The 27,962-nt window shown below is 40.3% G+C and overlaps 3 protein-coding genes across 11 annotated transcripts in view; 2 read left to right on the plus strand and 1 right to left on the minus strand.

The window, feature by feature from the left end:
- Nucleotides 1–363: 363 nt before the first annotated feature.
- PSTK (phosphoseryl-tRNA kinase) lies at nt 364–14,603 on the plus strand. Of its 2 annotated transcripts, none has more exons than XM_089898309.1 (6): nt 364–1,044; nt 3,425–3,716; nt 3,963–4,161; nt 7,376–7,451; nt 7,982–8,075; nt 8,820–11,224. In XM_089898309.1, exons 1-6 carry the CDS (start codon nt 829–831, stop codon nt 8,951–8,953), a joined length of 1,011 nt encoding a protein of 336 aa, XP_089754435.1. In that variant the 5' UTR covers nt 364–828; the 3' UTR covers nt 8,954–11,224. The 2 variants fall into 2 exon arrangements, with proteins under 2 accessions (XP_089754435.1, XP_089754434.1); XM_089898308.1 differs by lacking the exon at nt 8,820–11,224 and adding an exon at nt 11,247–14,603 and having other exon boundaries at nt 371–1,044.
- IKZF5 (IKAROS family zinc finger 5) lies at nt 11,922–27,663 on the minus strand. Of its 3 annotated transcripts, none has more exons than XM_022568525.3 (5): nt 27,550–27,663; nt 25,883–26,031; nt 18,809–18,981; nt 16,621–16,803; nt 11,922–16,013 (listed from the first exon to the last, which is right to left on the minus strand). In XM_022568525.3, the coding sequence occupies exons 3-5, from the start codon at nt 18,939–18,941 to the stop codon at nt 15,070–15,072; spliced, it is 1,260 nt and encodes a 419-aa protein (XP_022424233.1). In that variant the 5' UTR covers nt 18,942–18,981; nt 25,883–26,031; nt 27,550–27,663; the 3' UTR covers nt 11,922–15,069. The 3 variants fall into 3 exon arrangements, with proteins under 3 accessions (XP_022424233.1, XP_022424235.1, XP_022424234.1); XM_022568527.3 differs by lacking the exon at nt 27,550–27,663 and adding an exon at nt 27,253–27,509; XM_022568526.3 differs by lacking the exon at nt 27,550–27,663 and adding an exon at nt 26,453–27,214.
- Nucleotides 26,915–27,962, plus strand: part of ACADSB (acyl-CoA dehydrogenase short/branched chain) — a 64,626-nt gene continuing 63,578 nt past the window's right edge. For 3 of the 6 annotated variants that reach the window (XR_016388188.1, XR_016388187.1, XM_022568520.3), the window contains exon 1: nt 26,924–27,921. Coding sequence is in view for 4 of the 6 variants with exons in the window: in XM_022568520.3 (XP_022424228.1) it covers nt 27,880–27,921 (42 nt within the window). In the remaining 2 variants the exon portion in view is untranslated. Of the gene's footprint in view, nt 27,922–27,962 lie in introns of all 6 variants that reach the window. The other 3 variants (XM_022568521.3, XM_022568522.3, XM_089898302.1) reach the window with 2 other exon arrangements.

The raw sequence follows: 27,962 nt of genomic DNA on the forward strand, positions 1-27,962 counted from the left end.
ACTGATTTTCACTCGTTCACATTTTAAACATAACTTCATATGACTAAGAAGTAATCTCCTAAAATGAGGTGAAAGCTAGAATATGAATTCAATTTTTCTACACCACATCCCCACAGAGGGAATTTGTTTTATACTTCTTCACAGCTTAGCATTTCTTTTTTAACACTAAAATACCTAGTGTGCTCTGCATGAATGCACTGGACTTGAAGTCTGGGGATGTTCCTTTCCTGCCTTTATTTCCTCACACTTGCTGCCGACTGGCGGCGTTAGGATGCAATGACTACTATTTACTTTGCCCTTCCACCTATCACATCTGTGAGGGGCAGCGGAGCACCGTCGTCGGACCCAGATTCGACTCCTATTTTTTGATTTCCAGTAATTGACCTTCCAAAGACTGCTGGAGGAAAAGACTCGAAGTCCCTTCAGCGATTTTCCTAGACAAGGGACTTCATCGTAAAAGCCAACAAACAAAAACCCGAGGCGCAGATCCTAATGGTTTGCAAGTTTCCGGAAGGAAGGATGATTCTAACTGAAGTTTGTCTAACTTTATGACCCTTTAGGAAACGTCCAGGTTTTACGAAACTCATCCCCGTGGACTTAGCAGACTAGAGGACTCGCCTCACAGAAAGCTCAGTACCAGGGGTTCAGGCGACCAAGGGGACGACCTCAGATACAACCGCGACCACGCAAGGTGTTTGGAGCCGAAGGCTCGCCCATTCCTCCACTGCGCCAACAGGCGGCGCAAGAGGGCGGTGGGAGTGTGCATGCGCAGTTGGCGGACATTTCCGCAGACAACGCTCACAGCCACCTCGGGTCTCTCGCGACAGCATGAAGGCAGGCGAGGACGCCAGAGGAGCGCGCAGTGAGAAGCCGAAGAAGCTAGGTCTCTGCGTCCTCTGCGGACTGCCCGCAGCAGGAAAGTCGACCTTCGCGCGTGCCCTCAGCCACCGTCTACGGCAGGAGAGTAGTTGGGCCGTGGGCGTCGTCGCCTATGATGACGTCATGCCGGACTCGTTCCTAGAGGAGGCGAGCGCTCGCCCATTGGTCAGTACGGAGGGGGCGGGGCCTAGACTGCTGTAGCGGAGGGAAATCTACAAACTCCACGATACTTGTACTGGGTAATACCTGGTGTGGGAGGTGGATCTTTGATAGGGGAAAGACAGGAGTTCGAGGAATGGGGAGCTGGTTTAACACAGAATGAGTTGACTAGAAATAGAAAACGATGCAAACAGCCACCAGCATAAGGTTAGGGTCTAAAGTCAGCGTGCAAGGTGGAAGTCCCCCATAATCAAATATCCTCCTGAAAATCCTTTGGGAAGGTTGTTCTGAAAAGAAGGACAGAATCTCTCAAAAATTCCAGCACAGCCAATTTAACATTCAGCCAGGCGAACCCAGGTATCGTGGGGCTTTAAGTTATGCGGTTTGGGGAAACCCTTTTAAAGAAAAAGGGTACAAAATTATAAGTGACAGGGTACTTACTAGGGCCCCTCCTGTGACAATAGATTCTGTACAAATGAAGGACTTGGCCTCTGAAGCTGGATCTTCATTCAACTGAGGGTAAACCTGCTTCTGCCAGAATAGGAAAAGATGGCTGTTTCTTAGTTGACCATCAGATGAAGTAATAGGCTTGTATTTAGGGGTCAGCTTGGGTTCCCAGTACATACTTCTCTTTAAGCCCTCCGATCACCCTCAGCGCTGTGAGATGCATCCTCTTGAGAAGCATGTGAAAACTGAGACTTCCGCGGGGAAGAGTAGATTCACGTCACCCATCTCATGCTCACTCTAGAGAAAATACTCTTTGATTAACATATTCTGAAAAATTTAAAGTTATTTTTGTCATTTAATGCCAAATGTAGATGAATTCACATAAATAAAATTCACATATGGTGTGATTCCACTCTAAGTATATATGCAAAAATACAGTACATTTGGCACATAGAAGAATTTTGAACTTCTCCACCAAAGTTATATACTTCCTCATTCTTGGTTAATTGTGAGGTAAATACAGTATCAGGCCCCTGGTAGCACCGGATTTACTTAAGTAATAGTATTTTTACCACTATGGAGAAAGCTGGAAGTTGTTGATAGGGATTGTTGTATCTGCTGGGGTTTTCCCTCACTTTTCTTATTATATTTTTTCCACTCTCCCCCTACAGACCAAGGCCATGGAGCTCATCCAGTCACCACGAGTAGGATATCTCACCTTTTAGGAAGTGATCGTGTTTCTGTTTCCTTTTGAGTGGGTTTTGCTGATGTATTTGTTTTATGTGCCATAATCTCAGTGATGTGGTAGAGCATGGACAGACAGGAGAGGGATCCTCATCTCCTGTCCTTGTGTTTTCCCTCCAGCCTTGACCTCATAACTATGTCAGTGTTCACCAGAGCCTTTGAGTAGCGCAAGACTACTTATATTTTCAAGCTATTTATTCTCTTCTCCTCAGTCTGCTTCCTCTACCTTTCCCGATCCCATTCCAATCCTGTTGTTAGCCTGAGGTCTTTTCATCTGGACCCAGGGACCTTTCAGCTGATCCTCTTTCTATCTACAACTTTTCTTATTTCAAGGGCAAATGAGCATTGCTATATCTTAGCTAGACTATTTTATCTTGGCAGGATATTGATTTTTTTTTTTTTTTTGGGCTGCGTTGGGTCTTCGTTGCTGCATGCAGGCTTTCTCTAGTTGCCACGAGCGGGGGCTACTCTTCATTGCGGTGCAAGAGCTTCTTATTGCGGTGGCTTCTCTTGCTGCGGAGTACGGGCTCTAGGCGCGTGGGCTTCAGTAGTTGTGGCTCACGGGCCCTAGAGCGCAGGCTCAGTAGTTATGGCGCACGGACTTAGTTGCTCCGCAGCATGTGGGATCTTCCTGGACTAGGGATCGAACGCGTATCCCTTGCATTGGCGGGTGGATTCTTAACCACTGTGCCACCAGGGAAGTCCCAGGTATTGATTTTGGTTCCTCCTTTCTCCTGGATGGTAACAGCTTTTCATTCTTTCATTTATTCACTTATTCATTCAGTCATTTCATATACATTTCTGGAGCATCTGTTAGGTGTCTGACCCTCTGCTGAAGCCTGGGTATACAGTAGACTATTGATCTAGCAGGGACATAGAGATACCTAAACAATGTAAACCCTGTTAGAGTGGAGACCCAGTATACACAGAACAGGGTGTCATGATAGGCAAGGGACGATCTGAGCTGCCCTCTGCATGGTTGAGTCTGAGAAGAGTTCACAGAGCACTAACATCACTGAGTAGTTTTTCAGGCAGAGGGAACAGCGTATATGAAGACATGAGGATGAGAAAGCAAGTTTTGTCTAGAGAACACCAAATGGTTCAGAAATTATCATATGGAGCAGGGGGTTGTTGAAGCATGACCACCCTACTGGCCAAAGCCTAATATAAATTGCAATTCTGCGGTATTTTGCAGCCATCCCAGTGGAAATCGCATCGCCAGGAACTGTTGAAGTACCTTGAATACTTCTTTCTGGCTGTCATTAACGGGTGTCAGATGTCTGCCCCGCCCAGCAGGACTGAAGCCATGTGGGAGGATTTTCTAACCTGCTTGAAGGATCAAGATCTGATATCTGCTTCAGCACTTGAGGCCCAGTCTCACTATCTCGTAACGAAGACTGCTGTTTCCAGACCTCTGCTTTTGATTTTAGACGACAACTTTTATTATCAAAGTATGAGATATGAAGTCTATCAGCTGGCTCGGAAATGTAATTAACACATTTTTTTTCTTACACTCAGAGACATTTATTCGCATATCAAAATCACTACTGTCTTTAGTGAGAACTTGATTGGATTAGGAGGTTTATATGGATTTACTTAATTTTCAAAGCTACACGTTCAGTATTGCAAATGGTCTTTTCTGCTGCAGGTGGGATAACTTGTCTAAGTACGTTTATTTCACATTTTGGAAAAATAGTACCCTAGTAATTTTGTGGTTTTTGAATGGTTTTCAGATTCATTAGGCTTTTGCCAGCTCTTTTTAGAGTGTTCTCTCGAGACCTGTCTACAGAGGAATGGCCAGAGACCACTTCCAGTGCCTGCCAAGACCATCCACCTGATGGGAAGCAAGATAGAAAAGCCCAACCCTGAGAAAAATGCTTGGGAACACAACAGCCTCACAATTCAGAGCCCAGCGTGTACTTCAGAGGCCAGGTAGCCTACTCAAAGGTGTCCTTCACGAGCTGCTTTGCTGAGCCAGGCACTGTGCTGAATGCTTTCCCTGTGTCCACCCGGTTACTCTTCACACAAGCCTTGGAGAAGGACATTATTTCCCCTTTCTTTAGAAGAGGGAACTGAGTGAGGAAGTTTAGTTCGCCCAGAGTCACTGAGATTTTAAGTTACAGCTGAGACGTGAACCCAGGTTTGTTTGCAAATGTGTACTCTTGTTAAAATTATATTGTTTCCCAGAGGTCAGGGCAGGGAGTTCAGAGTAGGGCACATCTCTGATACTCTTGCTGCAGTAGCATAGTCTAAATAGATTGCCCTGTAGTCTTCTTATAGAGAGAAAAGGAGTGGAACTGGTACTAAATCCTAATTTGCCTAAAACCTCACTCCAGTTACACTGCTTGTGTAGATATGAGGCTTGTGGCTATGGTGTCTAATGCATTTCATTCCTAAAATAGGTCTTGAGAGTTCTAGAGTTCTGGAGAGTTCTAGTTCAGCACATTTCTGATAGAAGTTTCACTGATGATAGAAATGTTCTCTGTTTGCCCTGCCCAGTGTGGTAGCTGCTAGCCACATGCGACTGACCATTGAGCACTTGAAGTATAGCCAGTGCAACTTACTACCTGAATTTTAAATGTTATTTTAATCACTTTAAACTTAACTGGCTGCATGTGGCCCGCGGCTGCTGCATGGGACAGCGCAGTTCGAGAGGTATATTGCCCACAGTTCCTTAGTTCCTGCCTGACTGTTGTCCAGAGGGGATCAGCAGTTTTTAAAAGGCTAATTTTTTAAACTCATTCCTCAGAATGTTTTGTTCCCAGGATACAGTTTCCATGGATTTTGTAATACTCTAACATTCTAAGGAAAAAAGAAAAAAATTCGATTTAAGTAACTGTTGTTTATAGGGTTAATGAAATAAGCTATGGCTGAGATTTCTAATTTTAACTTCTCATAATATCTTGAAACTTTGAGAAGGCGAGCATGTAGCCAGTTGATGGCTACTCTTTCTGGAGTACTGAAGATGTTTTCCTTCGCAAGTGAATGGCTGGTTGAGGCATTGAGATACCCCATTTTACCCCATGAGAGCAGTCTAAGGTTAGCATCACTGCTCTGGGGGCCAGTTCTTGCTAGAAGCAAGGAAGAGTGTGAGCTTTGCCAGTGTCAGTACCAACCCTGAACATAATCTGCAGTTTTGTCTTGGGTCTTAAGAATATGGTCCAAAATAGTCATAGCATGGCTATGACTGAAGTCTGAAGTCTGGCGGCCCTGAATTGGAAGTTGAAAGATGATGTGACAAGTATACCTTTCCCAGGCTTCAGTGAAATACTACTACTACTGCTGCTGCTGCTGCTATACTGCTATCACCACTACTATTGCCACTACTAATGCTACTACTAGTACTACTATTAGCAGGAACAGCTGTCGAGCAGATACTATGTCCTGGGCAGACTCTGGACACTTTATACGTATACTCTGATTCAGTCCTCACAACGACCCTTTGAGGGCAGATACAATTATCCCCCTTTCATGATGGGACAACTGAGGCCCAGGTAAGCAAAGTAACATATGCAGATAGTAAAGGGCAGAGCCAAGGTTTGGACCCATTGCAGCCCCACTCATTCCAGAACCTGGGCTCTTTTGTGAGAAAGATCACGTTGAGGTGAAGGTTTAATTCAGTGACTTCCCTGGCTTACGTTTCTTCAGTGCTACTCCTTGTATCTGAGTAAAATTTAAACTCCTTACCATAACTTGCACACTCTAACCCTGATTGCTTTTTTTTTTTTTAACGTTCTGTTCTTTTACTAAAAATATGTCCATTCAAGGAAGATGTTTTGTTTTTCTAGTTGGGTGACTCATAGGGGGAAAAGTTTAGGTCAGCAAAAACAGAGAGTGGAACGCTGGGGGGAAAAGAATCTTGTTTTTTAAGATGAGACTATTCTGGAAAACTTAAATTAGAGCTTTACTTTGACATGTAACTCTCTCATGATTGCATTAAAAGTTTTCACTTCGTATAATTAAAAATCTCATCAGACGAAAATCTGCCTGTCATGTACATGATGTTTGAGTGACAGACTTCATAATTTATATTCTCAGGGACATGACATTCAGTACTTTCTTTTCCTTTTTTTGGAATTTTAAATCTGATCCCTAAATTTCTTTGTTTGCTTTTAATTTTTATTGGAGTAGAGTTGCTTTACAATGTTGTGTTAGTTTCAGGTGACAGCAAAGTGAGTCAGTTATACCTGACTCACTTAATAATATATATTATCCACTCTTTTTTAGATTCTTTTCCGATATGGGCCATTACAGAGTATTGAGTAGAGTTCCCTGTGCTCTACAGTAGGTCCCTGTTAGTTACCTATTTTATATATGGTAGTGTGTATGTGTCGATTTTCTGTCCCCGGAACACGAGAAGCTTGTTCTTGTCTCGGGGCCATAGTGCTTGCCGTCCCCTCCACCCTTCCCACGTATGTAAGCTTCACTGGCTTCCCTGACCATCCTACCCGGTGGGAAGGGTGTTAAGTAGGCTAACCAGTCACTCTCTTATGATCATTTTGTTCATTATCTTCACTCACTTATCCACTTGTCACTGTCTGAAACTATTATTTTTTGCTTATTTATTCTCTGTCTCTCTCCATTACGTTATCAGGCTTAGAGAGGGTAGGGATCTTGCTACACCCCCAGCTTAGCACATAGTTTCACATACATAGTTGTACGTTTTTCATATATGAAGATGCTCAATAAATATTTGTTAAATGAATAAATGAATTCTACTGCAACCCTCGATGACCTCTTGTCCTGTGAGGAACTTTGCAAATTCACATCCAGTAAATGAGCAGAAGCCAGAAAATAAAGACTAAGCCTCCTTCTTTAGGGAATATAAAGTTCTAGGAGTCTAAAGTTCAGCAGTTAATGAGGGAAAAGAGAGAATGTCTTTTAAAACCTTATTGATAGGAGTCTTAGGAAATTAACATTTTTTACATGAGGGGATTTGGGGGACTTACGACTTGTTTTGAGCTTCTACATTTTAATTTTGCAAGTAGAAGGTAGCTCCCAAATCACTTTGCTTTTCCCCTTTTGTTCAGGAGTTTGGATATACCACTTTCATTCCTCTAGAATTCAGCTTAGTACCCATAAACACAAGTTCTTTAAAAACAGGTGTTTGATATAAGGATTTATTTTGTCCTACCTTCTCTTATAGACTGAAACTGACTGATTTACTGCTTACTGCTTTGGAAAATCCAATAAGATACGTGGAGGAGAATGTGGAACAAAAGGTAAGTCTTCCAGTTTAGATTTAGTATAAATGAGAAGGAACTTTTTGTAGGAAGATCTTTTTGACCTGAGTGTAAAATATGAATAACACGTGGGAGACACTTTGTCCCTGCCTTGGCATCTTACCAGCATTCAGCTCCTGACACCTGGATGCAGTGGTACTCTGGAGGGAGCTCGCACTGCCTGGTCAAAGACGACTGTTTAATCTTCAGAAACGTTGGAGCCTGTTGACGTGTTGGTAGCTCGAAGTGGGCATGGATGGGAATATTTACATCGTAGAAATAGACAAAATGCTATGGATAGGTTTGTGTTTTTCTCTTTGAGAGCCCATTCTTAGACATTTACCAGCATACTGCCTACGTGGAACCCAGTTTACAACTGGATGTATTTCGTTTAGACCCTCTCCTAGGGAAGAATAACTGGAACAGAAAAGTCACGTTTCCTTTTCTGTATCTCTTCACCTATGCATCCCCTACACTTAATTCTTTTGTAAAACTAGATAACTGTTCCAATAACAATGTCTATTACCTAGGAAACAGACAGAATTATTTGTTCAACTAACATTCTTCATCAAGCTGATCAGACCCTCCGAAGAATTGTCTCTCAGACAATGAAGGAAGCGAAAGGTGTGTTGAGTGGTTAAGATTCTATTTAGTTGAGACTATTCTTTCATGCTACTCTTGTTCCGTGGACGTGGGTAGTTTATTTGCTTTCATTCATAAAGTTTACATCATGTTTTCAGTTTAAATATGCAACTTGGTTATATTAAGCTAAAACTTCTACCTCTGGAACCAGGCATTCATCCATCCAATAGGTTTTTACTGAGTGGCTACTCTGTACTAGGCTTTATTTTGGATACTGGGGAGTTGAGAGGGAGCAGAACATCATAGTGAGGAGACAAGACAAAAAATAAATAAATACATGAATATATGCCGGTGCTCTGAAGAAAAGTAAAGTAGGGTAAGGCAAGGTAGTGATGGGAGGATTTATTTTTAAAAGGGTAATCAGGAAGGCTTCTCAGAGGAAATGGCATTGAAGCAAAGATGTGAATGAAAGGGAAGAGCAAGCCATGCTGATGCCTGCAGGATCATTTTAGGCCGTGGACACATCAAGTGCAAAAGTCCACAGGTAAAGCTGGTATGTTCTAGAACAGAAAAAAAGCCATTGAGTCTGGGGAGAGGTAGTCAGGGGCCAGGTGTAAAATCAGCATGGAGTTTGAACAGGCTTAGTGCATTGTCAGTCTGAACTTAGATGAAATATGTGATAATTATAGTTTTATAAAATAATTCCTTTCTGTTTTTTCTTTTTTTTTTTTTTCTTGCGGTACGCGGGCCCCTCACTGCTGCGGTCTCTCCCGTTGCGGAGCACAGGCTCCGGACGCGCAGGCTCCGCGGCATGTGGGATCTTCCCGGACCGGGGCACGAACCCCTGTCCCCTGCATCGGCAGGCGGACTCTCAACCACTGCGCCACCAGGGAAGCCCTCCTTCAGGTTTTAAATATTGAACTCTTTGCTATATTTAAAATTTGATTTAAAAAATAACAGTAGCTTAACATTTCTTGAACTCCTTTTATATGCTAAGTGCCTTATAAATATTGTTTCTAGTCTTTAGAATCCTATCAAGTAAGTGTAACTTTACAAATGGGGAAATGGAAGGTCTGAGAGGATAAGTAACTTGCCGAAGGCTGAACTTAACACCTGCTAAATACTGTACCTGGGCAACCTGTTGCTAAGTCTGATTCTCGTTGGTGCTTTCTGTCATGTTCCCCCACATCACCAACATTTATTATTAATACCTTTACAAAAACTTAGAACACTGGAAAAATAAACAATATACTAACCATATTGTTTTTCAGACTTTTTTTGAACCATGATCCGTAAGCAGGTTTTAATACTGTAACCTAGTGTGTAGCCCAGTACACAGACACACTCCTGCATAGAAACAAGTTTCACAAAACCTTCACATGTTTAATGAACTGTGTTCTATTTGATTCCATCTTAGTATGCGTTGTAATCCAAAGTTTGAAAAAGAGAGCTGGAACAAAAATGGCATCGGATCAGAATGAAAACAAAAATAGTTGTAGTTCTTGCAACTATTTGCCTGTCCATAAAATGAAGGGAAGGGGGAATAGGGTTATGCCCAAATTACTCTTGACTCTTTTCCTACCCATTAATTTTGTGTGTGTGTGTGAAGGAGGTGGTACTAGCTTCTAGAACTGTGCTTAAATAAAATTAAAAAATTCAGTTCTCCTGGGCTTCCCTGGTGGTGCAGTGGTTGAGAGTCCGCCTGCCGATGCAGGGGACATAGGTTCATGCCCCGGTCCGGGAAGATCCCACATGCCGCGGAGCAGCTGGGCCCATGGGAGAGGCCACAACAGTGAGAGGCCCGCGTATCACAAAAAAAAAAAAAAAAAAAAAAAAAAAAAACGGAAAAAAAATTCAGTTCTCCTTCCATCAAGGAAGTGAAGGGACAACCCACAGAACTGGAGAAAATATTTGCAAATCACATCTCATAAGGGACTTATATCCGAAATACATAAAGGACTCGCACAACTCAATAATAAAAATAACCCCATTTTTTAAATGGGCAAAGAATCTGAAATTTCTTCAGGGAAGATATACAAATGACCAGTAACCACATGAAAACATCATCAGTCATCAGGGAAATGCTAATCAAAACCACAATGAGACACCACTGCACACCCACTAGGACAGCTATAGCATCCAGAAGTCCAAGAGGTAGGATGCGGAGAACTCAGAACCCACATACGCCATTGCTGGGAATGTAAAGTGCTGCAGCCGCTTTGGAAAACAGCCTAGCGGATCCTCAGACAATTAAACGCAATTACCACGGGACCTAGAAATGAAAACGTATGTTCCTATAAAAATTTGCACACAAGTGCTTATAGCAGCATTATTCCTAATAGCCAAAAGGTAGAAGCAACCCAAATGTCCATCGGCTGACAAACAAAATGTGGTCTATCCATACAATGGATTATTCAGCCACAAAAAGGAATGAAGTACTACAACACGGATGAACCTTAAAAACATTATGCAAAGTACAAGAAGCCAGTCACAAAAGGCCACACATCATGAGTCCAGTCATGTGAAATGTCCACAATGGGGAAATCTAGAGACCCCAAGTAAATTAACAGTTGCTTAGGGATTGAGGGCAGAGAGAGGGGGAATGGAGTTAAGAGGGTGATACCTAAGAGTACACATGATAAACATGTTCAAAGATTGACTGTGGCGATAGTTGCTTATATCTGTGAATATACTAAAACCACTAAATTGTAGTTTAAATGGGTAAACTGTATGTTATGTGACTTATATCTCTGTAAAGCTGTTCAACAAAAAAATCAGTTCTCAGTCACACTACCCACATGGCTAGTGGCTGCTGGATAGGATAGGGCAGATACAGAGTACTTCCATCATTGTAGAAAATTATATTGGACAACTGTTCTAGGTATTGTCTATCAGAGCTTCAAAGCCAAATTGTCATTTTCTAGCTCTGCTTTTTTGCCTTACTACCTGTTATTTCAATAAGACTAAGTCAACTTATTTTGTCAAAAGTCCCTTTCAGGTTTGTCTTTTCTGCTCGTGCATGTCACAGCAAGTTATTTAAATGATCTGCCTGTATCACATTAATGTGACCTTTGTCTGTATATTACACCAACTCAATTATGATTTATAGAAGAATCTGAATGGTTTGTCTGAAGTAATCAAATTAATTTCCTGCTGTCATCAGTCCAGCTTGATTTAATTTACACAAATAATTTGAGAATATCTTTATTTTAGGTGAACAGGTGTTTCCATACAACTTGAAACTTCTAGCCGAAGAACTTAACAAGCTCAAAGCAGAGTTTTTGGAAGACCTAAGACAAGGAAACAAAAAATACCTGTGCTTTCAACAAACCATGGACTTATCAGATGTTATTTCTTTTTTTCATTATGAGAAAGATAACATTGTACGGAAGTATTTTTCAAAGCAGCATTAAAACTTGATTTCCAATCAAAGCCATTTTGGTTACGATTTTGCAAACTAATTTAAACAATTCTGTATTACTGGCTGTTTTCTAGGCCAATGATGTGCATTGCCAAAGGGGGGGGGGAAAATCAGTCCATTCTAAAAGATCCATTTGTCATAACAGAAACTACTTCAGTCAGTCACTTGTCAGATGTGACATGGATAATTAAGCATCAGGAAGCATGAAGCCTTCCTCATTTATGTGCCAAAACAGTTGGGGGGGCAGGGGTCACACCTTAAATAAAGAGAAGAAATTAGGAAGGAGACAAGATGCTCATTATTGAACTGTTTTTGCTTTTAACTCATGCAACACCTTCTCATGGGTAAGGCACTCTACAAATCCAAACCAAGGTAGCCATAAAATCAAAAAAAATTAACATTTTACACACTGGAAAATTATTTAAAAAACTAACTGGATCCTAGTTTTCAAAAAAGAAAAATCGAGGTCATTAGAAAGTGTTATTTTTTATTCATATATTACAAAAGCAAAGCTTCATTCACAATATGAACTACATACTAGATAGAGTTATTTCAGCATTAAACTGCTTTCTGGAATCCCTAAACAATAGTGTGTTTTGCAACCATACTCAAGTTTTATGTTTTACATACAAAATACGTTCTTGACATCAAAGTACATATTAACAAAACCAAGTTCTAGAAACCATATACCCTCTAAGACTACTTGATGAAAAGTCCTTAGCAGGGAATTTTTTAAAAAATAATACATCCATTTGATAAATATTTTTGTAGAACTTAAATGAGGTTTATCTCTGAACATTTTTTAGTAATATTCCCTTTGTCAAACAGTTCTGCAGATGAATGGCAAACACTTATTTCTAAAATGAAATAGCACTGGAAAATATCCAGTGAAATTTTTTCAAAGTAAAAGTCTAACCTTTACTTGAATTTCAAGAAGTTGTAGCTACATACTATATTCATAAAATCTGAAATAAAATTACTCCCTGTTAATCTCTTCACAGTTTCTTAAAAAAATATTAGTGGAGATAAAGTATCTACCAACTTTAAAAATCTAAACTTATGTTCACTGAACAAAAATAAATTTAGTTTCAGAACATTGCCTGTTAACAGCAAAGTATTATAAATAGTGTATGTTAAACTTTTCTGAACTCATTTCTATAAAATATTTGATTAAAAATAAAATGGGAGAAACATATTCAATACTTAATAGAAGATACTAACATCTTTCCAATACAGAATTTAACTCACAAAAAATTTAAATAAAATCCTAAACATTTTTAAAAATACAATACTAAAAAAGTTTCTAAGGTAGATCTGCTTCAAAAACTTTAGTGCATTTAGAATTAACTACAGCTTTCAAGCATCGATACCTTTGGAATACAACTGTGCTCTTTAAGTCCTAGGAATTTTAAAATTATACATTCTAGTTTGCAATTGTGAAAAAAAATCTGTTTGAACTAAAATGTACTTTCAAAACATCTCTCTTTAGTTGTCAGAAAAAAAATGTATTTGTCACTATTTGGCCCAGAATATACAGTTAATGGACTGGTTTTAACATGAGAGTTCTTTTTTGTTTAATGAAAACTTTCATTTTCTATTTTGTGGTATTGCTTTTATATGAAGAATAAAATAGAAGAAAAAAATAACCACAAAAGCTTCCAAATGACAGCAACTTGTTTCTGACAATATATACATATGAGGGCCAAGTTACACGTTGGGAAATGGCTGCACTAAAAGCGATCTGAGCAGCGAGTGCTCCAAGCAACAGAGCAGAACAGGCTGCAGACTTTAGATTCACAAGCCTCAGATTGACAAGATTTGTTTGCAGAAACTCCTTGATGCTGCTTTTTCAACAATGCGATGGAGGTTCGTTTAGATTGGATATTAAACCACAGAACTCATTTTAATGGCTTTCTAGCATTTGGAAGGGAGGGCAGAAGATGCATTAACTTGGCACTGGGGGGTTTTTGTGGACTTATACCATCAACATTACCCTTTCACTTACTATTAAGTGTAGAAGTCCTTCTTAGTTATAATGCTTAATAGTTAGAATACTTGCTTAAGAAGCCAATTAGTAACTTTCAAGATTTGAACCAAATTAAAAATAAAAATTTTGCAAAGTACACAGAAACCAACAGTTAGTAACAATGTATTTTATTGTTTGACCAAGCTGTCCTCAGAGTACGCCAGTTATTACACAAAACAGCCTCCTAGTCAAAGTTAGTTACTGTGGATTTATACAGCAAGTTTTATTTTTGTAAACAAATTAAGTATCATGTTTAAATTCATTTTTATATCTATTTCCACACTTTTTTTATCCTCTTCTACTAATGATGATTCAATTCACAGTTTTATATAGTTTTCTTGCTGTACATTAAAGACTGGTAAAACTGCAAATAAGCATTACAACTTGAATTCACAGAAAATATCTTAAATGGCCAATTCTGAAGAGGAGTCCAGAATTCATTTTGGACATATGTTCTCATTTTTGTAAATATCACTTCACCATCACACTTTCCCATGTGTTTCTATACCTACCTTTTCTTGAAAATTATGGGGCAATATATGGATAGAAGGCAGGAAAAGGAAACTTCAGATTTTGGCGGGAAGGACCGCATTTCCTAGGAATAAGATGGATGACTTCCACTGTACCTCTTTGGTCATCAAAGGAATAGAAGGAATAACAGATTCTCAGTATCGTTATCAACCTCCCGTGTAACATCAGAATGAAGGTTCAAATGAACAGTTCAGATTAAAAGGAAAAAAGGCATCTTCATAGATAATCCTCTGATATTTCTAGCGTTCTCATGTATTTACCTGTAGTTTTTAAAATAAATTACAAGTATAATAAAAAGAATCCAATGGAAAATTGCTGTGTGTTTAAACTACAAGTTGAATAGGCAGGTATTTTAAATATTAAACTCCATTTTCAATTTAAAGTCTTAAGTTTCATTTCTTTTCAGAACTTTTACCTATTTTTATAACTTTAATTTTAAAAGAATTAAGTGTTTTATATTTTCCCTTATGGAAAAAAGAAAGATTTACTACACTGAAATTGCTTTACTATTATCAGTTGAAATTAAACTACTGATTCAACTAAGCTATGTTTACTAAATAGTTTTTAATTAATGGCAATTTTAAAGGCAATTCCTCCACTAAACATTGAAATAAATTGTAACAGATTTTGTAAGAGAAAGTAATTTACCATTTTGAAATTATGGCAGAAATAACATCTAGCTGCAGTGTAGATGTTGAAATCAAGGGTATCTATCAGCCTTGAAGTTTTTATGGACCATAAATGTGAGAAATTTAAATGACCACTTGTAAGATCATCATTGCACTCCAATTCTCAAATGTCTAAATGAAAGGAAAAAACAGACACCAACGTGTCCAACTGTTCTAATACATAAATGACCCTGATGAGGTTTTTATGGAAGAAAAAAAAAGAAAAAAATTTTGTTTCCACTGTCAAATTTATACTCTGTATGTATAAGACTTTAAATTAGCAACACCTTAATAGGGACGACACCCCCCACCCCTCCCCTGCAGAAAACAACAGTAAACTACAAAACACAAAAAGGCAAACCAAGTAAAGCATAACGTGATTGTTTCCCATCAGTGTTGGTTATGTTGCCCTCTTGCAAAATGACAGGCAAAATCATACTTGTTTTTACATTTGCATCCACATATGTTACACTGAAAAGGATTTTCATACCCATGACATCCCATATGAATAGTGTAAAGGATATTGTCGGCAAAGTACATGTCACAGTGCTGGCAGTGGTGTAGAAGCTGAGGGTCCTGGACCGGCAGGGTCGGAGCTGGAGTGCTTGGCTGACTGTTTCCCATGCTGGGAGTACTCGTGTGAGCACTTGGTTCACTGCTCGGACCTGCCACCGGACTATAGTTCCTCTGACTATGTGATGGCCGAGCTTCAGGGCTAGTGGGAGAGGAGCTCTGAGGAATACTGGCTGACACGGCAGAAACTACTGCTTGAGCAGAGGGCTGCTGCATCATGAAAGGCTTCTCATCAGGGCAGGGAACTACATCAGGGGATGCGGGGTTTTGGTTTTCAGGTGGCAAACTGGACAACTGTCCTGCTAGAGTTGACAGCTGGTTTAAAGGGTTGTCAACCATGAGTTCTTGGGGGTCCCTTGGCAGGCCACCAGCTGGTGTGGGTTTTGCCATACTTTCATAGGAGTCAGTCTGGATATTCGGGATTTCATGGGTAAAGTCATTAAGGTAGTCTGGCTTCTGAACCACCATGGAAGGTGGGCTTAAGTTGATTAGTGCTCGTCTGCTATAGCCCAGATTGCTTGTTTTCTTCTGTAAAACCCCCCACATCTTCTTGCTGCTTAAGGAAGACCTAGTACCTTTAATTGGTACCATTTTATGCTTGCGCCTTCGATGATGGGACAGGTTACTTCGATCACTGCAGCGGAAGGAACACAATTCACATTTATATGGTTTTTCTCCTGTATGGGAACGCATATGGGCTTCCAGATGACGCTCATAAGCAGATGCAAATGGACATAAGTGACATCTATGAGGTTTCTCACCTGTTTAAAAAGAAAAATGGGGGAGAAACTGCAAGAGTAGCTCATTTATGAAAAGTTCCATATTTTGTCCATTCATTAGATTTAGAAATTGATCAAAAAATAAAATGCTTTTTCAGAATAACACATTTGCAAAAAAATTATTAAAATTTATTAATAAACCTGCATATAACAACCTTTATACTATACGGACTAGTGGAATGAATCCCTTTCACAGAAGGGATGGCTAAGGTGACATCTGAGGGTTAGCAGTGTAGCCTGCAACCGTACAGAAACCTTTTCCCTGGTCTGCAAAGGAAACGTACTTAGTAAGGATAAAGATAAAAACATTTTATCACTTCATGCTGTCTTCGGCATTAACCTGCCCAACCTGAGAAGCAGACAGATGCTGAGATTATTTAGATTCAGAAGGAAGATGGCTAAGGAAGGGGAAGCTGTACAAGGGGCCTCACTTCCTTGGATGCTGCATGCTATTGCTGTGCAAAAATGGAGTCACTTCTCCATTTATTCAAACCTTACATCCACCTTCATTTTCAAACTATCACAACTATTTATATGATAGATCAACCTGCCCGTAAAGAAATGCCCTCTCCAGCCACTTCTCCGTTACCTGTGTGGATTCTAATGTGTTCAATGAGCCGTGCGGTGCCTTTGCTGGCATAGTTGCAGTACCGACACTTGAGCTTCCCATCAAAGGTCCTTTCAAACCCGTCTACTAACATTCCTGAGTTTTCATCCAGGGAAACTTCAACAGATGGGTGATCAAGTCCATTTTGATCACCATCTGTTCCAGCTATAAACAAATATAGCAAAAGAAATTATGCATCTCAGAATCAACTCAATTTAGCAATTTAGTGTGGAGTGGTAGAAAATCTTTCATAACTTGACAGTTTGCTTAGCACAAAAGTTAAATTCACAAAAATCACAGTCTTTCTGAACTGAGGTTAACTTTATACAAAAGCAGTATTCTATTGGGGGATTTCAAATTACTAACACATAAACTATATCAGTCCTCAACATACTTTTGAGTAAGGTAACAAGGTATGGTATTTATTTGACAGATAAGGAGACAGAGGGGGGTAAACAGTGATGGCAGTTACACATGTTCAAGATTCTAGCCACTTCTACAAATACAATGGGCAGTCATGATCATCTCCCCAAATCCTAATCTATTTAATCTAAAACAATTAATGTTGAGTTTTGCAGTTCCACTCAGCTTACACATATGTTCTAGATTTTGGGTTGCATTTAGGATCTTAAAATTCTAATTAAGCACATATAGGGAAATATTGTATGATACCTCTGAATGTTATGATCTGTAAGAATTTCAGAGTTAAGAGATGTTTGGCTGTTTGCTTTTAACCTAGTCAAACTACTTCTTTGTATAGATAAAGAAACTGAAGGGGCAAGTGCTCATAATCTGGAAAACCAACACACGGGGGACCACAACCCTGCTCTCTTGGATCTCAGTCCAAGAATTGTTCACTAAAGTATTAAGAGGGAAATGTTTGTTCCTACAGCTTCACGGGAAAAGCATTTCTACTCCATCTGCAGGAGGTAGCAGTGCAGGTGCAGACAATTCAAGCCCTTTGCTCTGTTTCCTCTATCCTTCACTAGGAGAAGAGAAGTGACTTTGCTAGTTGGTGCAAGTCCAACATCCAACAGGTCCGTTGCATTGGAGGGACAGCAAGGTTCAGTGTCCCCCCTTCTCCCATTGCTTTCCCAAGCCAGTAACTCCTGAAACAGAATATGTATACGAAATCACTTGGGGATCGTATTAAAATACAGCTTCTGGTTCAGGAGATTTGGGGTGGCACCTGACGTTTTGTACCTCTCACAAGCTCCCAGGTGATGCCCGGTCTCTGCTGTTGCTGGTCCCTGGATTACAAGGCCCTAGACCACCTAGGTCAAGGGTTAGCAAAGTTTTCCTATAAAGGTCAGATAGCAAATACTTTAGGCTTTGTGGGCCACATGATCTCTATCCCAGCTACTCAACTCTGCTGTTGTAACTCAAAAACAGCTATAGAAAACAGGTAAACAAGCAAGCATGGCAATGTTTCAATAAGACTTTATTTATGGATGCTAAAGTTGGAATTTCATATAATTTTCACATCATGACATTATTTTTTCTTTTGTTTCCCCCACACCCCAACCATTTAAAAATGTAGAAACCACTCTTAGCTTGCAGGTCGTGTAAAAACAGCAGTCCAGATGGGGCCCACTGCCTGTAGTTTGCTACCTCCTGAGCTAAGTTCACAAATAGATTCCAGTCTTCGTGTAGTAAGCAAACCAGACAGTCTATCTGTAGGTCAGGTAGAATAGGCTCAAGTAGGTCACTGCTTTCTCTACTCTGATTTCTCCTCCTAGGTGGGTATACATGGTTGGCCTTCTCTTCATTTTAAGAGAAGAAACAGAAACCCCTATTTTGTCTCAGGTCTAACCCAGATTTCCTAATGGCCAAACCCCTTGTGTAATGAAGCTGGACCCCCTTTTGATTCCTTGTGTCTGCTGTTAGTTAACAGAACCGGGAGAATGGGAAGGGAATTTAGAACCCCTAACCTTCCCACAAGACCATAATGCATCTCTGGGCCACGGTAAGCCCTGCTGGAGCTTTACTTTCCCTCAGCAAAAACTTGACATGTTTAAAGAAGGGGAAAAAAACTGCCCCTATCTTTCTAGGAAAAAGGGAATGATTCACATTAGTGAACAGTAGTGGGCTTCATACTATGGGTAATGACACACAAACACTAATATATTTATAAAAAGTGAATTATTTAATAGTATTAAGATAAGTCTACCTCCCTGAAGAGCCTCTGCTTCTTTGTCCCCACTAACTGATCCAGAAATCATGTTGACATGATGGGTCTGCTGAGTCAGGTATTCCTGGAAATCTTTCACAAAGTCCAAAGGCTCTGGTTTCTTTTCACCCATCTTTGCTTTTGATTTTTTTTTAGTTTACAGTTCGTTATACCTACGGGGGAAAAAAATGAAATAATTTTACGTTATTTAGGGAGATATAGTACGTATTAAAACAACAACAGTGACAAAGATTATTATGTGCCAGGCACTACAAAGCCACAGAGAACACAGTCCCCGCCTTTAAGTATCTTATAATCTTCCTGATGAACTAAAGAAACACAAAATGGTGAACAATTAATATATTTAATATTTAAATAAACTGGGATTCAAACTTAGTTTTTAGAGGATAGAAAGAAATTACAAAGAGAGGAAAAAAGAGAAAAATTCAGAAGAAATAAACAGGAATATCAGCAGGGATTATCAATGAATGAGACAGCAGAGAAACCAAGTGGCTCAATCGGGGCTGTGGCAGAGCATTTGTGGATGATGGACATGGAGCATACCTGCGTGTCCAATCCGGTCGCTACCAGCCACATGTAGCTACTGAGGGCTTAAATGTCGCTAATACAAATGACTTGAGTTTCTTATTTTATTAATTTAAAAGTGAAATAGCCACTCGTGGCTAGTGACTATCAATCATATCGGACAGCAAGGGCTCTTAAAACATAGGGTTCACATGAATGAGTACTCTAGAAGTAGGTGATCTACAACAGGGGGTGGCAAATTTCCTGTAAAAGACCACACAGTAAATATTTTAGCCTTTGCAGGTCATGCGGTCTCAGCTGCAACCACTCAACTGTCATTATAGTTAAAAGCAGCCATAGACAATATGTAAAGGAATAAGTGTGACCGTGTTCCAATAAAGCTTTACAAAAACAGGAACAGAGCCAGGTTTGGCCTATGGGCTACAGTTTCCTGACCCCTGCCCTAGAAATCCAAATCACTACCTCTGCCACCACCCATCATTCTACTCATTCTGACAATAAGGAAAAAAAAAAAATTAAACAAAAATATCCCTGATGCTGATGTACAGAGAATAAGCCTCATGTCAGATTTTGTAGTCATAAACTAAACTGGTCCTCACATAGGTTTATAGCCCAAATTTGCAAATCAAATAACCAAAAAGTTTTCTAGTGAGAACAAGCTGAGGAAGTCTAGCACCTAGGAGACAACAGGTCTTTTTCTTCCAATAAAAATATATTTATGTAAATGTATATGGTCTTCTTAAATATGCCATATGCTAAAAATTTCTTTCCCTAAACCCAACTATTTAATGAGTAATTTACTGTCTAAAAAAGTTCTCATCTTTTTTTTTTTTTGTGGTACGCGGGCCTCTCACTGTTGTGGCCTTTCCTGTTGCGGAGCACAGGCTCCGGACGCGCAGGCCCAGCGGCCATGGCTCACGGGCCCAGCCGCTCCGCAGCATGTGGGATCTTCCCGGACCGGGGCACGAACCCGTGTCCCCTGCATCGGCAGGCGGACTCTCAACCACTGCGCCACCAGGGAAGCCCAAGTTCTCATCTTTAATAGCCAGTAGCAGGCATTTAAAGCTAAAGATTAGTCACTTCTCTGTATATATGCTTAACCTTTTCTCAAAGCATAACATACACACAGAAAAGCACATCAATCCTAAAGGTAGAGCTCGGTGAATCATCACAAAATGAACACATCCCTAAAATCAGCACCAATGTCAAGAAACAGAAGGCTACCAGCATCCCAGGAGCCCCCCTGTGCACCCTTCCAGTACTAATCCCCCCCGTGCACCAGCAAGGGCTCCACAACCCTGACTTCTGAAATTGCTGGGCCACCAGGTATGCATATATTCAGCTTTAGATAATGCCAAATAGTTTTTCAAAGTGACTGTACCAATTTACACTCCCACCAGTGGGGGACAAGAGTTTTGTTGCTACACGTCCTCACCAACACTCAGGTATTTTTTTGCCTTTTTCATTTTAGCCACTCTGGTGGGTGTACAGTGGTATCGCACTGGTTTTAATTTGTATGGCTTGACAATTAATTAAGCTGTGTACTTCAATTACCCACTTAGATAACCTCTATTTCATACCCATTGAAGTATCTGTTCACGTTCATTTTTCTATTAGGTTGTCCATCTTTTTCTAAGTAATATGTAAGAGTTCATCAAATATTCTGGATATGGGTTCTTTATTAGATATGTATATGTTAAGTACTTCTCCCACTCTGTGGTTGCCTCCTTTTCATTTTAATGGTCATTTTTGATGAACAGACGTTCTTAATATAGTCCAATTTACCCATTTCCCCACCACCACCCTTTACAGTTAGTTGTTGGTGTCCTTGCCTGTATTTTACATGCAGATGTTCTCCTGTATTTTCTTCTAAAAATTTTATTATTTTTTTTTACCTTTCATATTTTTATCTGGAATTGAGCTTTGTGTATGGTGAAGTAAGAATCAAAATATATTTTTTCCCCAATGAGATATCCAACTGTCCTAACAACATGCATTTAATAGAACAGCCTTTCTCCACTAGACTCTTTTATCACCTTCCTAATCAGGTGATCATATATGTGATTCTACTTCTGGATTCTCTGTTCTGTTCCACTGGTCTATTTTTGTCTATCCTCACACTAACACCACACAGTCTTAATAATAAAAACCTTAATATCTCAGTAATTTAAGTCCATCAGTTGTTTTTCTTCTTCAAGAATATTTGGACTACTCTGAGTCCTTTTCAGCCTAAGTTTTTTAGTGGCAAGAAATGTGGGGTTGTGGAAATGAGATAAAAGCACATTTTCTAATTAACAAAATCTTGAGCAACATTTTAAGAACTAAGACTTCTATTTTAATTGACTTAACTAGAAATCTACTGGAAACAGACTACCTTGACTGTGTTGCTACTATATAGATCATTGAACTGTATAACAATTAGTTCCTTATTAGGAACTAATAAGGAACACAGGACTAGTTTTGGTTTCCCTTGTTTACTGGCCCCAGACTGATATATTTTACTTTTGTATTTCTTGACTTCCTCTCTTCTTATATTTAATTTGTTCTTTACTCTGAACACATTTAGCCAAATAAGAACCTGCAGGTGACCAAATTCTCACTTTTCTTGATGTAACACGTATGAATAGTTCCTTTCCTCCCTTCTTAGAAGATGCCTAAGGGTTTATTATTATTACTATCTCTTTTCACTGTTTTCTAGAAAGTTGAAGCTACTGAAAATCTGTCCTCTGCATCAACAGAATATTATGTTATTAGGTCAAACTTACTAGCTTAAAGACTCTGAACAGGGTCTTCTCTAGCCTTAGTTTCCTACTTCATAAAATGAGATAATAATACCAATTTGCAGCGCTGTTTTAAGTTTTACAGATACGTGTAAAGTATCTTGCAAGATGTGTAGTTTATGGCATGTTCTCAGATGACAGTAGCTATTTCTGCAGCCAAAAATGGTTATACCTTGGATTAAGAAATTCCTCACTGTCCCAGATTCCAAGTGTCTTATGTTACCATTGTATATATCTCTTTTTTAGTTACAATGAAACAAACATGGTATGGTCCACCTTAGTCTCAATTATTCACATATGGCAATTTGCAATTTCCCAAATCAATTTACAATTTCCCAAACTCTTCTGATTTTACTCTTTAAATCACTTGCTTTAGTCTGGCTCTGCTTTCTCAATCTTAAGGATTACTGCTGGTTTCTGAACAAGTTTGTTTCAGTTGCTTCTTTTCCCATCTTACCTTGTTGACTTGAACTGCTCCTCTGTTTCCTAATCACTGATTAGTATTCGTTTTATGACTATACTTGATTCTGCTGATTATTTGTCCTTTAAAATTTGCCCTCTGGTTAGGGGGAAAAAAAGTGGGCCAGTCAGCTCCAATGAAAAAGATTACCAAGAATAAGGTTTGTGCCCCGGTCCGGGAAGATCCCACATGCCGCGGAGCGGCTGGGCCCGTGAGCCATGGCCGCTGAGCCTGCGCGTCTGGAGCCTGTGCTCCGCAACGGGAGAGGCCACAACACTGAGAGGCCCGTGTACTGGCGGGGGGTGGGGGGGGGGGTGGGGATAAAATTAAAAAATAATCTATAATAAGATTATATCTCAACAAAACTGAAAAAGAAAACCCACACCTCAAAACATACAGGAATGGGGAGCAACGTAAAAGTATACATAAAAAGGTAAGAAATATAGCAGATAAAGATGAAGAATGAGTTCCAAAAAGACAGAGAAAATAAAGAAGAGAAATGCTTTTTTAAAAAATGGTCAAGAAATTTCCAGAATTAAAGATTCCTTTCAATTCAATCTGAAAGGGTTCATAGAGTGCAAAATAGATTATATAACAATAAATAACACTTAGACACATTATTGTGAAATTTTAAAATCTCAAGGTCAAAGAGAATAATATGAAACTTTCTAGTGAGGAAGAGCAGCCCACCCACATAAGAAAAACAATCAGATATTGAGTATCAAAGGCAACACTGGGTGCAAGGAAACAACAGAGCAATTTACTCCAACTTAGAAAGTTTTCACTTTCTCAAGCCTGCTAAAGGCTAACTTCCAAAAATCTACATCACAATGGAGAAAATTTAGATGCATTCCCTTTAGAATCAAGAAGGCAAGCATGCTTGCATCACTACAGCTATTCAACACAGTACTGCAGCAGGTAAAGACCCCACAATATAAAAAGGAAAAAAGTAATAAAAGGTGTAAGGACAGGGAGATACCTCTCCCTCCGCCCCCCCAAAAAAGAAAAGAATAAGATGTGGGAAGTTGTTTTTTAAATTGTAAAAGCTGTAAGGCCCTACAGATTGTCTGTGTTCTAATTATAAAACCTATAATTTAGAAAGAAATCCTGGTATTTCATTGCAACTTTGCATCACCTCTTGCCAATCAGTTCACATGAAAACTGATGTTGCCACTGGAAAATATCTGAACATACTTTGATAGGCTTCAATAAGCAAGATCAATCTTACCAAATCCTGATTAGAAAGCATAACACTGCTAAGGTACATGTGATAATGCAGAAAAAAAAGGCACAGGACTGCCATTAAGAAGAAAATGATATTTTTATACATGCATCTCAAGTTTTAAGAACTCAAATAAGCCTAATCACAGAGAACGACTGGCATATTTTGACAGTCTTGGCTATTATCACATTGTCACATTATAAGTTTCACTGTGTTCCCCGCCAAAAATTGCATGCCGATTTTCAATCAAAATGCATGATGGACTTAAAAAAAACAACAATAAAGCATGCCAATGAAAAAAGGGAAGATACATTGTAAACTTGAGAGAAACTCTATTCTTAAGAATTTTAAATATACTGATATGGTTTATAGTTGTAGACATTCTGCAATGATTTAAAATTTGTCTTTCCATCCCTAAGCATTTCTGTGCCCACTTGACCTACATCACCTCCCTGCCATGCAGCATTACAGGCGCTTGCAGAGCTCAAGTCTGCAGAAGAGATGAGTATGCATGAAAGATGCCTAAATCCGGATGGACTCTATGGTTCAAACCCCAGCTTTCTCCATCTCAAGTCAGTATTTCTAAGCACAATAAATAGAAAAAGAATACTTCTGAAACTACAGAAGACTTCTTGATATCAAAAAAAAAAAAGTTTTGTATCCAAACCATCTTCCTGTCTTTAATAAAGTAATCCAGTCTTAGGACCAAATGTTTAATCTAAGAACTCCATAAATTAACTAGTATCTAGAGATGCATCTAAGACAGTGATAAATTTTAAAACCTTTGTGAATGTAACATAAAAATCTACGTTAGGAATCAGCAAACTATAATGCTCTCATTCCCATACTTTATGATTATCATTTCTTATGATACAGCAAAATTTCTGAGTCCTCCCTGTGATCCCTCTGATTAAAGTTAAGTTGGTATGGTATTCCATGGGGTACAGATACATGTCTATAAAGAAACTGGCTAGAATGCACCTAAATTATTTTTATGCCAATAGCTCTCCCAAACTATCCATTCAAAACTCACAAATAAGGTTCTTAGAAAACAACCAGAGACTACCCATGCTAGTGAAGAAAGAAGCATTTGAGAAATAAGCTTTGATATCCCCAAAGAACAAAGAATACAAAAACTTCTTTATCTTTAAGCAGGTAACAAACTATTCTTGACCTTCGTTGGGTTCTGATATTCAAGTCCTCTGATCTTCAGTTTCATAAAAGGCAAGTTGTCCATCAATACACACACAACCAACCCCTCTTAAGCAGGAGCAAACAATGTAAAACAGAGGCATCATGATGCAAATTAGAAGACAACCACAACTATGAAATAGAGGTGATATAAGAACCAGAAAGGGCTCTTTAACCTACCCTCCTCCCAAACTCTAGATTTTGAGAACAACATGATTAGGCAATAGTAGGATCTATTTTATTCATCTACCATTTCTGGTAGGGTTATTTAACATAAGGTAACTAACAACTAACTTCCTTATACAGTAACTTAATTTGGGGTTTAGGCAGGCCTATACACATTAAGTGACTGCAGTTCTATTGAATGTGTTTGCTTTTTTTTTTTGCAGTACGCGGGACTCTCAGTGTTGTGGCCTTTCCTGTTGCGGAGCACAGGCTCCGGACGCGCAGGCTCAGCGGCCATGGCTCACGGGCCCAGCCGCTCCACCGCACGTGGGATCTTCCCGGACCGGGGCACGAACCCATGTCCCCTGCATCGGCAGGCGGACTCTCAACCATGCGCCACCAGGGAAGCCCCTGAATGTGTTTACTTTTATAGCTTAATAATTATGGTCACTGAAAGATTTACTCTGCCATAGAATACATATCAATGGAGAAGTCTAACAAATGAGGTTTCGTTTGTACAGAGAATAACATGGACTTCAAAAAGAATTAGAACACATTTCCTCTGATTACATAACCATCAAAAAACCAATTCTCTGAAGGCAAAAAGGGACATTTATGAGGTGCTGAGAAATCAGAAAACATAATATAAAAGCAAAACTTAAATAAATACAAGCTGGGAAAAATAAAAAAGAGGAGTTACACAATCTAACCTTTTCACCCCAAATCAGTTCCTCCTTTTTCTTGCCACTCCAACATGGATGAAATGTAGAGTAATCGAAATTTACTCTGGAGATACACCAAAGGACTCCAAAAGGCCATGGAGGGAATTTCAACTAAAATTGAAAAGCCATACAGAGGTCTGCAAAGAAAAATACACCACAAATCAAAACCTTTGTGACAAAAAATTAGGATCTACGGGTTTAATAAGCTAACAAAATAACTTGTGCCAATTTTACCACTACCAGAAAAGAAAACTAAGCTAACAGACAAACAACAAAGCAGCAGGTTCACTTCAGCAAAAGCTCCAAGTAATCACCAAAGAGTAACATGCATCAGTGCGACTATCGTTTTTTTTTCCACTGGTGGATTTCATTTTTTGGCAAAAATGTTACTGTCTTTCCAAATTAAGTTATTAACTTCATTTGTTCGTAGTACACTTCTAAGAGGCTCAGGGGCTCAGGCTTAGTACTGTTGAACAGTTACAATTGCATAAAAACAAGGTACTAGCCTAGCCCCACAGGGAAACATTTGTGAGAAAAGGTTTAGAAAAGAAAACCCACCAGGCACGCCCAATAACAGCACATCTGATTCCCATCTTTATTATCCTCTCTATCGCAACTCAAAACACTTAGGGTTTTCTTGGGAAACACTTGGGACCCCTGGGGGCAAAAAACACAAAACGTCTCAATTCGCTGCAACAAACTCCCAAACTTGTATTAACCTGTAGCTGTGTTGAATGCACAACATAAATCAAAATTAAACAGGATTTGTAAAATTGTTAGTCCAGACGTTTAAAAAGTTGTTCTAAGGAAGTTGTGTTTCTTCCAAACTGAAGTTCTGTAGAGCTCACAATTTAAAACGGCTTTACTTCTCCCACTTGTCACTCCTCTTCGGGCCTAAACAGCACACTAAGGGGACACTAATGGGCCACGTGGTTAGTGGCAGCTGGAACCGGTTTAACTTCTATTTAGATTCAATTTACCCAGCGCTTACTAGATGCATGGCTTGACTACTCGCACGCCGGACAGTTTATTAAAAGACAAATCCTGCACGAACTTCAACAGTTCTTCGCTGAAAAATCCTCCCCAAACCTCACATCTCCCCAAAATTAGAGTGCACAAGCAGTAGAAACGGATCTAGGAAGGACCACCGTCAGATAAAAGACGGAGGCTCTAAAAAGTCCTCCCAACGAGCAGCCCGGAACTGGCGTCGGGGCGGCATCCTCACCAGGATTCGGAACACCTAGGAGACCCGCACCTCGGCTGATCCCCTGGCCCCGGGACCCGGTGAAGACGCAAACCTCGGGGCGCCCCACCACCACCACCACGACCACCTGTCAGAGCGAGAGACAGCTCCCTACCCAGGAGCCGCCAAGCCCCTGCCAGACGGCGACGCCACCGCAGGGACCGCTCGCTTCCTCGGGGCTCCCGCGGCCAGACACCGCAACCTCCGCGCTCGGGCCAGGAAGGTCCTGGATCGTGACCCCAGCCGAACAACCGACCACGCCCGCCCCTTCCCTGAGGCTGAGTTCAGGGCGGAGTCAGCCCCTCGCGAACACGCTGCTGTCTCCTCCCGCCGCTCCTTCTTAACCGCTCTCCTCTTTAACCGCTCTCCTCAGCCGTGTCACCGCCGTCCGAGCCGGTAACCAGCTACTTACCTCCTGACAGCCGCACCGAGTAACCCCTACCGCCTTGTTCAACGCCGCTGCTGTCGCCGTCGCCCCCGCCGTCTTCGTCACCGCCGCCATGTTTGTTGTGTCTCCTGTTCCCTTACCGCCCCACGGCCTTTCCTAACTCTCGCGTGAGCAGGGCGAAAGCGGAGAGGGAGCTGTTTGTCTATCTCGGCTTTCCGTAAGGGCTAGGGGGCGGGACAAGGGAGTTTGTGGGCGGGGCTCTGGCTCCACCCGCCCCCAGGCATTGGTGTGCGGCCCGGAGGCCCGCCAGAGCCGCTTCCCGGGATCCTTGACGGCGCTTGTCCTGGGGCGCAGATGCAGGGAGCCACGGTTCGGCTGCTGCGCGGCGGCGCGCTGGTAAGTGCGCTCGCAGCGGGCGTCTTGGGGGCCCCGAATGA

This window comes from Delphinapterus leucas, chromosome 16 (assembly GCF_059928025.1).
Source record: "Delphinapterus leucas isolate spDelLeu-1000000601 "Yukka" chromosome 16, BTC_Dleu_Yukka2, whole genome shotgun sequence".
NCBI lineage: Eukaryota > Metazoa > Chordata > Mammalia > Artiodactyla > Monodontidae > Delphinapterus > Delphinapterus leucas.